General features: G+C 41.9%; 1 protein-coding gene across 1 annotated transcript in view; it reads right to left on the bottom strand.

The window, feature by feature from the left end:
* Positions 1-12,246, bottom strand: part of LOC137304962 (uncharacterized) — a 94,598-nt gene that overhangs the window by 74,054 nt on the left and 8,298 nt on the right. Inside the window, exons 4-5 of the mRNA XM_067973739.1 lie at positions 8,273-8,433; positions 5,198-5,371 (exon numbers count right to left, since the gene is read on the bottom strand). Of these exons, the coding sequence (XP_067829840.1) occupies positions 5,198-5,371; positions 8,273-8,433 (335 nt within the window). The remainder of the gene's footprint in view (positions 1-5,197; positions 5,372-8,272; positions 8,434-12,246) is intronic.

Genomic DNA, 12,246 nt, shown 5'->3' with positions numbered 1-12,246 from the left:
ACCTATTCTACCAGTTACATCCTCAAAAAACTCCAGTAGGTTTGTCAAACATGATTTCCCTTTCATAAATCCATGTTGACTTTGTCTAATCCCGTTGATATTTTCTAAATGTCCTATTATCACATCCTTTATAATAGACCCTAGCATTTTCCCTACTACTGATGTTAGGCTAACTGGTCTGTAGTTCCCTGTTTAGTGGGGTTACATTTGCCACCCTCCAATCTGCAGGAACTGTTCCATAATCTATAGAATTTTGGAAGATAATAACTAGTGCACCCTCTGCATTAGAGTTAGAGCTCTCAACAGGGGATGGTCGGAAGTCCATTGCAACAGGCAGTCCATGAAGGCTAAGGTCTGATCTACCTGGATATGCAGACAGATCAAGTTGTATTGATTGCTTGTCATTAATGTAATCTGTAAACCGTTGTATTATAATTGTAATACTGTTTAATATAATGTTGAAAACAGCAGTCGTGCAGTCTGTTGTAATTCAACCTATTAAACTGGCTATTTTATAAACACTCAGGCTATAATCAAGCGGAAGTTATTTTTGAAGGATTAACAACCCATAGTTGCGACAGTAACGAGAGAAATCCATTAAGAAATGGTGGCCCTTCTGTCTCTACTGTAAAATGACAACACCTGGACATAATTTGTTTCTGAAATTGGAACTGATAATATAGGATCATAGAATGGTTACAGCACGGAAGGAGGCCATTCGACATCGAGTCCATGCCGGCTCTCCGCAAGAGCAATCCAGCTGGTCCCACTGCCCCACCCTTTCCCCATAATCCTGCAAATTTTTTCCCTTCAAGTACTTATCTAATTCACTTTTGAAGGCCATGATTGAATCTGCCTCCACCACCCCCTCAGGCAGTGCATTCCAGATCCCAACCACTCGCTGTGTAAAAAAGTTTTTCCTCATGTCACCTTTGGTTCTTTTGCCAATCACTTTAAATCTATGTCCTCTGGTTCTTGACCCTTCTGCCAATGGGAACAGTTTCTCCCTATCTACTCTGTCCAGACCCTTCATGATTTTGAATACCTCGATCAAATCTCCTCTGTTCCAAGGAGAACAACTCCAGCTTCTCCAGTCTATCCACGTAACTGAAGTCCCTCATCCCTGGAATCATTCTACTAAATCTCTTCTGCACCCTCTCTAAGGCCTTCACATCCTTCCTAAAGTGCGGAGCCCAGAATTGGACACAATGCTCCAGTTGTGGCCGAACCAGTGTTTTATAAAGGTTCATCATGACTTCCTTGCTTTTGTACTCTATGCCTCTATTTATAAAGCCCAGGATCCAATATGCTTTTTTAACCGTTAGCTCAACCTGCCCCGCCACCTTCAATGATTTGTGCAGATATACCCCCAGACCTCTCTGTTCCTGCACCCCTTTTAGTTTATATTGCCTCTCCTCGTTCTTCTTACCAAAATGTATCACTTCCCACTTCTCTGCATTAAATTTCATCTGCCATGTGTCCGCCCATTCCACCAGCCTGTCTATGTCCTTTTGAAGTCTATCACTATCCTCCTCACTACACTTCCATGTTTCGTGTCATCCGCAAATTTTGAAATTGTGCCCTATATACCCAAGTCCAAGTCATTAATATATATCAAGAAAAGCAGTGGTCCTAGCACCGACCCCTGGGGAACACCACTGTATACCTCCCTCCAGTCCGAAAAACAACCATTCACCACTACTCTCTGTTTCCTGTATCCATGCTGCCACTGCTCCTTTTATTCCATGGGCTTCAACTTTGATGACAAGCCTATTATGTGGCACTTTATCAAATGCCTTTTGGAAGTCCATATACACTATATCAACTGCATTGCCCTCAACATCCCTTCTTGTTACCTCATCAAAAAACTCAAGTTATTTAAACACGATTTGCCTTTAACATATCCGTGTTGGCTTTCCTTAATTAATCCACACTTGTCCAAGTGACTGTTAATTGTGTCCCAGATTAATGTTTCTAAAAGTTTCCCCACCGCCAAGGTTAAATTGGCTGTCCTGTAGTTGCTGGGTTTATCCTTACACCCTTTTCTGAACAAGGGTGTAACATTTGCAATTCTCCACTGGTATATGCTCGACAGCCCCACGTACGTGTGGGTTGTCGAGCATATACCATCCAGTGCACTCGCCTTGGTTTGTACTCTCACGGACTAGCTACCTCAAACCTTTAAAACTTGTGCCCACCCGGGGACTGCATTTGTTAGCAGATATGTTGCAACTATAACTTCTGCTTGATTCTAGCCCCAGTGATTCTAAAATAGCAAGTTTAATAGATTGACTTACACCAGAGTTGCACTTCAGCTGTCTTCAACATTACAACCAGAAGTACTATAGCTATAATACAACTGTCTACAGATTACATTAATGACAAGCAATTAATAGGTAGATCAGGCCTTAGCCTCCACAGACTGCCTATGGCAAAGGACTTCTGACCGACCCCTCTTGAGAGCTCTAACGTTTAGGAGGGAGCATGCCCCATCTTTATACTATTTGACTGCGTTGTTCGGTAAATAAGAAATGCTGGTCTTAAAAACCAGCAAAGGATGACTAAAAGAATAATAAAGAGAGAGAAAATAAATTATGAGAGTAAACTAGCAAGAAATACAAAAACTGACAATAAAAGCTTCTACAAGTATATAAAAAGGGAGAGGGTAGCTAAAGTAAACATTGGTCCCTTAGAGGATGAGACTGGGGAAATAATAATGGAAAACAAGGAAATGGCAGAGGAATTGAACAGATATTTTGTATCTGTCTTCACAGTAGAAGACACTAATAACATACCAATAATAGTAGAAAATCAAGGGGCAAAGGGGAGGGAGGAACTAAAAACAATCACTATCACCAGAGAAAAAGTACTAGGTAAACTAATGGGTCTAAAGGCTGACAAGTCCCCTGGACCTGATGGCTTGCATCCGAGGGTCTTAAAGGAAGTGGCTACAGAGATAGTGGATGCATTGGTTGTAATATTCCAGAATTCACCAGATTCTGGAAAGGTCCCGGCGGATTGGAAAACCTCAAACGTAACACCCCTATTCAAGAAGGGAGTGAGACAGAAATCAGGTAACTATAGACCAGTTAGCCTAACATCTGTCATTGGGAAAATGCTAGAATCCATTATTAAGGAAGTAGTAGCAGGACATTTGGAGACTCATAATACAATCAAGGAGAGTCAACATGGTCTTATGAAGGGGAAATCATGTCTGACAAATTTATTAGAGTATTTTGAGGAAGTAACGGGCAGGGTGGATAAAGGGGAACCAATGGATGCAGTATATTTGGATTTCCAAAAGACATTTGATAAGGTGCCACATAAAAGATTACTGCACAAGATAAGAGCTCATGGTGTTGGGGGTAATATACTGGCATGGATAGAGGATTGGCTAACTAACAGAAAACAAAGAGTCAGGATAAAAGAGTCATTTTCAAAATAGCAATCTGTAACTAGTGGGGTGCTGCAGGGCTCAGTGCTGGGGCCTCAACTATTTACAATATATATCAATGACTTGGATGAAGGAACAGAGTGTCTTGTGGCCAAAATTTGCTGATGATACAAAGATAGGTGGAAAAGCAAGTTGCAATGAGGACACAAAGTGTCTGCAAAGGGATATTGACAGGTCAAGCAAATGGGCAAAAATTTGGCAGATGGAATATAATGTGGGAAAATGTGAAGTCATCCACTTTGGGAGGAAAAATAAAAAAGCAAAATATTATTTGAATGGAGAAATACTACAAAATGCTGCGGTACAGAGGGATCTGGGTGTCCTCGTACATGAAACACAAAAAGTCAACATACAGGTACAGCAGGTAATCTGGAAGGCAATCGGAATATTGGCCTTTATTTCTAGGATGATGGAGTATAAAAGCAGAGAAGTCATGCTACAACTGTACAGGATGCTGGTGAGACCACACCTGGAGTACTGGGTACAGTTCTGGTGCCCTTATTTAAGGAAGGACGTACTTGCATTGGAGGCAGTTCAGAGAAGGTTCACTAGGTTGATTCCGGGTATGGAAGGGTTGTCTTATGAGGAAAGATTGAACGGGTTGAGTCTATACTCATTGGAGTTTAGAAGAATGAGAGGAGATGTTATTGAAACATACAAGATTCTGAGGGGATTCGATAGGGTAGATGCTGAGAGGATGTTACCCCTCATGGGGGAATCTAAAACTAGGGGGCATAGTCTCAGAATAAGGGGTCGCCCGTTTAAGATGGAAATGAGGAGGAATTTCTTCTCCCAGAAGGTTGTGAATCTTTGGAATTCTTTACCCCAAAAAGCTGTGGAGGCTGAGTCATTGAATACATTCAAGGCTGAGTTAGACAAATTTTTGATCAGCAAGGGAGTCAAAGGATATGGGGAAAGGGCGGGAAAGTGGAGTTGAGGTAAAAATCAGATCAGCCATGATCTCATTAAATGGCGGAGCAGGCTCGAGGGGCCGAATGGCCTACTCCTGCTCCTATTTCTTATGGTCTTATTGTCGTAAACCATCCCACTTTGCGAACTCAGAAACCACCAAGGATGGTTTATACTATGTTAGTGTGGCTACGTTATCCCTTTATCTCTGCTGCAGAAACAGTTTGTACCCAGCTTTGAACATGGCTCCTGCGATGTCTATTGTTTACAATGGGAGGTTTCTTCAGCAACCACATATTTTATTTTGGTATGAACCACCTTCTGACATTCTGGCGTCTAGAAACCGGCTACCTCATGACCTTTGGGTGCTTAGTTCTGAAGTTTCAGCATTGCCTTTGTCTTTTATAAACTCTCTTTGTTCACACACACACTGAGACAGGTCTTCGCTCCCCTCCTATTAACACCTGGCCTCTTATTAAATGTTTGGGAACTTTATGTGAGCTATGCGAGATGAGATATTGCCCAATCTTGGCTTTAAACCATATTTTTACACCCAAGCACCACCAATGTTATGCAATGGACACAATCAACATCTGCACCATGTAATTAACACACTGAAAGCAGGTTAGTACTTTTGTTAACTGGTCACAATGGGCGTTTTGTGCTGCACAGCGGTGATTTTTTTAATTAACGAGTGATAGGATTACGTGATATAATAACAGACTTCAGAACTCTGGATGAAAGTCATTTTTTTATTCTACAAACCAACTTCCGCATGCAAGGTCAGAAATCTACCAACGTTCCCTTTACTGCTGCAAAGGTGAGTCACTGTACCTGTTGTTGTCTCATTATTAATGCCTCGCTGAGGCTCCAGATGCAGTTCTCACTCAGTGTTTCTTTGGTTGCTTTCAACAAATCATTAAAGGTGTTGTGTATCTTCTGTAGATTTTTAATAATTGTTTTGTGATTCGGAATCAGAAATCCCAGAAATGGGTAAAAATTGTGGAGCTGAATTGGAAGAAAAACAACAAGCTCAGGCCTTCAATTCCTTAGCGGTGGATTCATTTACATTCAATCCCTGTAACAAGTAACTTTCGGTGATGGTGTAAAACGGACAATAACCGATTGGCCACCCATCAGGCCCCCGACTGATTTCCCTTTTCCACTGGGGATATTTTAATTTTTGGCAATAATCTATTACGGGCAGCCTATCCGATATCGCCTGCTTTACACAATCACTACCAAGAAATATAAAAACAGATTATAAGAGTTTCTACAAGTATGTAAAAAGGAAGAGATTAGCGAAAGTAAACTTTGGTCCCTTAGAGGCTGAGACAGGAGAAATTATAATGGGGAATCAGGAAATGGCAGAGACTTTGAACAAATATTTTTTTATCTGTCTTCACAGTAGAAGACACAAAAAAATACCAGAAATAGTGGGGAACCTAGGGGCTAATGAGAGTGAGGAATTTAAAGTAATTAATATTGGTAAAGAAAAAGTACTGGAGAAATTAATGGGACTAAATTAATGTCAGACAAATCCCCTGGACCTGATGGCCGACATCCTAGGGTTCTAAAAGAGGTGGCTGCAGAGATAGTGGCTGCATTGGTTGTGATCTTCCAAAATTCTCTAGATTCTAGAATGGTCCCAATGGATTGGAAGGTAGCAAATGTAACCCCGCTATTCAAGAAAGGAGGGAGAGAGAAAACAGGGAACTGCAGGCCAGTTAGCCTGACATCGGCCATCGGGAAAATGCTGGAATCCATTATTAAAGGAAGTGGTAACAGGGCACCTAGAAAATCGTAATATGATTAGGCAGAGTCAACATGATTTTATGAAAGGGAAATCATATTTGACAAATTTATTAGAGCTTTTTGAGGATGTAACTGGCAGGGTAGATAAAGGGGAACCAGTGGATGTAGTATATTTGGATTTCCAATAGGTATTCGATAAGGTGCCACATAAATGCTTGTTATGCAAGTTAAGGGCTCATGGGGTTGGGGGTAATATATTAGCATGGATAGAAGATTGGTTAACAGACAGAAAACAGAGAGTAGGGGATAAACACGTCATTCTCAGATTGTCAGGCTTGTACTAGTGGGGTGCCGCAAGGATCAGTGCTTGGGCCTCAGCTATTTACAATCTATATTAATGACATGGATGAAGGGACCGATTGTAATGTATCCAAGTTTGCTGACGATACAAAGCTAGGTGGGAAAGTAAGCTGTGAGGAGGACACAAAGAGTCTGCAAACGGATATCGACAGATTAAGTGATTGGGTAATAAGGTGACAGACGGAGTATAATGTGGGGAAATGTGAGGTTATTCACTTTGGTAGGAAGAATGGAAAAACAGAATATTTTTTAAATGGTGAGAAACTATTAAATATTGGTGTTCAGAGAGATTTGGGTGTCCTGGTACAAAAAACACCGAAAGTTAGCATGCAGGTACAACAGGCAATTAGGATGGCAAATGGCATGTTGGCCTTTATTGCAAGGGGGTTGGAGTACAAGAGTAAGGAAGACTTACTACAATAGTACAGGGCTTTGGTGAGACCTCACCTGGAGCACTGCGTACAGTTTGTCTCCTTATCTAAGGAAGGATATACTTGCCTCAGAGGCGGTGCAATAAAGGTTCACTAGATTGATTCCTGGGATGAGAGGGTTGTTTAATGAAGAGAGGTTGAGTAGAATGGGCCCATACTCTCTGGAGTTTAGAAGGATGAGAGGTGATTTCATTGAAACATATAAGATTCTGAGGGGGCTTGACAGGGTAGACGCTGAGAGATTATTTCCCCCATGGCTGGAGAGTCTAAAACTAGGAGGGATCATCTCAGGATAAGGGATCGGCCATTTAAGACTGAGATGAGGAGGAATTCCTTCACTCAGAGGGTTGTGAATCTTTGGAATTCTCTACCCCAGTGGGCTGTGGATGCTGATTCATTGAATATATTCAAGGCTGAGATCAATAGATTTTTGGACTCTAGGGGAATCAAGGGATATGGGGATCGGGCAGGAAAGTGGAGTTGAGGTCAAAGATCAGCCATGATCTGATTGAATGGCGGAGCAGGCTCGAGGGGCCGTATAGCCTACTCCTGCTCCTATTCCCCATATTCCTATGACCAAAGGTTAAAATTGAGGGGTGCAAAATGGGCACCTGACCCAAACCTGCCCCGTTCCCACCGGGCGGTTTATGTTAAAAATGGGGCAAAATGGAGCAGCGGGTGTGTTGTAGGGTCCTGGTACATTCCTTCCATAAATTTACTCAGGCAGATGCCAGTGTGTGAATTGAATTTTTATTAGAATGTTGCCATAAATGAGGGATTACAGCTCAGTATTTTATAAAGTGTTATTATGTAGAAATTTGTGATAGTTTGTTTCTCTTGCTGAATGAGACAGCAACCACAGGGAACAAATTTAAGAACGAAGGGCGGTGAAAACCGTCTCGGACAATAGCACAAAACGGGCGCTGGTGAATCAATGGGATTGGATATCGGGCGGGCATATAACGGGCGGGCATATAACAGGCGGCCTAAACAATCCCGCCTGCTTTGCACTCCCATCCAGGACAGATTTCTATCCCCATGGGCTGGGCGGCCTCTTTCTTTGCCATAACATTCCTGATTCTAAAAACGTTCAGAAACATAATAACACTTGTAACAATTTCAGCGTTGCACCAAGTTGACTTTTGCCACGTGTATCTTCTCCGAGAACATGTTTTCACAAGAATCCAATCCATGCGAGCCCCCCTCCCGCCCTCATACCTTAACACATATCACCAAAACACACCTTGCCAATGTTAAAAAAGATATTCTCAGCCTGTAATGGTCAGTTGAGGGAATCTCTGTGTATACGAGATTTATGCAAGTGATCTAAAGAGTCAACCATACTACAGTAATATATAAAGACCTGTACGGTAGCTGATCCAAACAGTCGAATGTTTTCATTGACCATGCTTGTTAGGCCGATAAATGTTTCATCATCATAATCAAAGCGGTCTCCAAACATGATTGAGCAGATGATGTTGCTCGTAGCGGAGTTCACGATACGTGTTGTATCAAAGGGCTGACCTGTTAATGAGCACATCATACAACATACAACTAAGACTATAAATTTCAATAATATTTAAAGCATTATTTATTTTTCAAAAAATTCACAAGTTAGTCAAACAGCAAGGTTACTAACTCAGGATGTCACCAAACTTGAGAAGAACTGAGGTAAAGCAGGAAGCAGCGATTCGCTGATGCAAACTTTTGAGTTTAAAAGCTTGAAGATTGTAAGAGGAAGAAAAAGAAACAGGCAGGTGAGAGCAGAGCAGTTTTAATGTCCTTGGAAGTAATGGTTTAGAGTGAAAGATAATGTGGTGAGTTTTCATTTCGACGTATCCAATAGAAAAGGAAAAATATGTCGGACCAGGGGCGTGAAATTTGTTTTGGGCGGTCGGGCAAAACGAGCAGTGCGGCCCGTTTTTGCATTACTGCCCAAGACGAAGGAATATAAGTGGTGTTGGGGAAACTTTTAGAAATAATGGGGCAGACATTGTTCCTGAAATAACGGAGAGCTCAATATAACTCTTTATGACTGCCAAACAATTCAAAATTAAACTTTAAAAACATGGAGTCTCATATTACTCCTTATTTTAATAGTTTTTGGTCATTTAAAAAAATTAAAAATGATTTTTTTTACTTTTTTCCTTCTGTCTCTAATTTATCGTTGGCTTTTTATTTTTAAAAAATAAAGTTTTTGTTTACAAGGCCTTCCAGAATACTAACTTTAAATGAATGAAGTCTGCTTGTCTCCTTGTGAGCGGGACTTCTCTTCCTGACAGTTTTTGTGGGCGTGTCTTCTATTCGCACGGACTGTTCGATGCAAATCAACCGACGCTGTTCAGGGGCTGGGTTGATTGCGCACAATTCTTTAGAAGTTCAAAATCACGCAAGTCGCGCCACAGAGCCCGCAGTAAGTCGTTCATAAATTTATTTTGCAGGAGCTGCAGCGATTGTTGCCTCGCTGCTCTGCGCATGTTCTGGCCCAGTAATCCAGGACAAAATTAATTGGCACTTGAAAATGTATGGGTTAATAAATGAAAGTCAGCACAGTTCGTTAAACGAAAGTCGTTGAGTTCATTGATGAAGTAACGGAGAGGGTTGATGGGGGCAGTGCGGTTGATGTTCTGTATATGGAATTTCAAAAGGCATTTCATAAAGTACCACATAATATACATGCAAGCAAATTTAAAATGCACTGGATTAAAGGGACAGTGGCAGCGTGGATATGAATTTGACTATGGGGCAGAAAGCAGAGAGTACTGGTGAATGTTTGTTTTTCAGACTGGAGGGAAATATACAGTTGTGCTCCCCAGGGGTGAGTATTAGGACCACTGCTCTTTTTGGTATATATTAATGACCTGGATGCATCACACTTTAGGAAGGATGTGAAGGCCTCAGAGAGGGTGCAAAAGAGATTTACTAGAATGGTACCAGGGATGAGGGACTTCAGTGTATGTGGAGAGACTGGAGAAGCTGGGATTGTTCCCCTTAAAGCAGAGAAGGTTGAGGGGTGATTTGATACAGATGTTCAAAATCATGAATGGTTTTGAACGAGTAAATAAGTAGAAACTGTTTCCAGAGTCAAAAGGATGGGTAACCAGAGGACACAGATTGAAGGTGTGAGACAAAAGAGCCAGAGGCGACATAGAATCATAGAAAGGTTACAGCCATTCCGCCCATCGAGTCCATGCTGGCTCTACGCAAGAGCAATCCAGCTAGTCCCACTCCCCCGCCCTATCCCCATAGCCCTGCAATTTTTTTCCTTTCAAGTACTTATCCAGTTCCCTTTTGAAGGCCATGATTGAATCTGCCTCCACCACCCCCTCGGGCAGTGCATTCCAGATCCTAACCACTCGCTGTGTAAAAAAGTTTTTCCTCATGTCACCTTTGGTTCTTTTGCCAATCACCTTAAATCCATGTCCTCTGGTTCTTCACCCTTCCGCCAATGAGAACAGTTTCTCTCTATCTACTCTGTCTAGATCCTTCATGATTTTGAATACCTCGATCAAATCTCCTCGCAACCTTCTCTGTTCCAAGGAGAACAACTCCAGCTTCTCCAGTCTATCCACGTTACTAAAGTCCCTCATCCCTGGTATCATTCCAGTAAATCTCTTCTCCACTCTCTCTAAGGCCTTCACATCTTTCCTAAAGTGCGGTACCCAGAACTGGACACAATACTCCAGTTGTGGCCGAACCAGTGTTTTATAAAGGTTCATCATGACTTCCTTGCTTTTGTACTCTATGCCTCTATTTAAAAAGCCCAGGATCCCGTATGCTTTTTTAACTGCTTTCTCAACCTGCCCCGCCACGTTCAATGATTTGTGTACATATACCCCCAGATCTTTCTGTTCCTCTACCCCTTTTAAAATTGTGCCCTTGAGTTTATATTGCCTGTCCTCGTTCTTCCTACCAAAATGTATCACCTCGCATTTTTCTGTGTTAAATTTCATCTGCCACGTGTCCACCAGACTGTCTATATCCTCTTGAAATCTATCACTATCCTCCTCACTGTTCACTACACTTCAGGTTTCATGTCATCAGCAAATTTTGAAATTGTGCCCTGTACTCCCAAGTCCAAGTCATTAATATATATCAACAAAAGCAGTGGTCCCAGCACCGACCCCTGGGGAACACCACTGTATACCTCCCTCCAGTCCGAAAAACAACCGTTCACCACTACTCTCTGTTTCCTGTCCCTTAGCCAATTCTGTATCCAAGCTGTCACTGCCCCTTTTATTCCATGGGCTTCAATCTTGATGACAAGCTTATTCTGGCACTGCATCAAATGCCTTTTGAAAGTCCATATACACCACATCAACTGCATTGCCCTCATCTACCTTCTCTGTTACTTCATCAAAAAACTCTTATCAAGTTAGTTAAACACGATTTGCCTTTAACAATCATGCTGGCTTTCCCTAATCAATCCACACTTGTCCAAGTGACTGCAAATTCTGGCCTGGATTATTGTTTCTAAAAGTTTGCCCACCACCGAGGTTAAACTGACTGGCCTGTAGTTGCTGGGTTTATCCTTACACCCTTTTTTGAACAAGGGTGTAACATTCACAATTCTCCAGACCTCTGGCACCACCCCTGTATCTACGGATGTTTGGAAGATTATGGCCAGTACCTCTGCAATTTCCATCCTTACTTCCCTCAGCAACCTAGGATGCATCCCATCCGGACCGGGTGACTTATCTACTTTAAGTACAGCTAGCCTGTCTAGTACCTCCTCTTTATCAATTTTTAGCCCATCCAGTATCTGAACTACATTTTCCTTCACTGAGACTCTGGCAGCATCTTTTTCCTTGATAAAGACAGATGCAAAGTACTCATTTCTTACCACGGTCATATCTCTGCCTCCATGAGTAGATCTCCTTTTTGGTCCCTGATCGGCCCCACCCCTCCTCTTACTACCCGTTTACTGTTTACATGCCTATAGAAGAATTTTGGATTCCTTTTTATATTGGTTGCAAAATCTATTCTCATACTCTCTCTTTGCCCCTCTTATTTCCTTTTTCACTTCCCCTCTGAATTTTCTATATTCACCCTGGCTCTCACTTGTGTAATCAACCTGACATCTGTCATATGCACCTTTTTTCTGCTTCATCTTACTCTCTCTATCTTTTGTCATCCAGGGAGCTCTGGCTTTAGTTGCCTTACCTTTCACCCTCCTGGGAATGTGCCTAGACTGTACCTGAACCATCTCCTTTTTAAAGGCCACCCACTGTTCAAGTACAGTTTTGCCTGCCAATCTTTGATTCCAATTTACCCGGGCCAGATCTGTTCTCATCCCATTGAAATTGGCCCTCCTCCAACTGAGTATTTTTACTTTAG

The sequence above is a fragment of the Heptranchias perlo genome, chromosome 39 (genome assembly GCF_035084215.1).
Source record: "Heptranchias perlo isolate sHepPer1 chromosome 39, sHepPer1.hap1, whole genome shotgun sequence".
NCBI classification, from domain to species: Eukaryota; Metazoa; Chordata; class Chondrichthyes; order Hexanchiformes; family Hexanchidae; genus Heptranchias; species Heptranchias perlo.
This window is presented reverse-complemented; position numbering and strand designations above follow the sequence as displayed.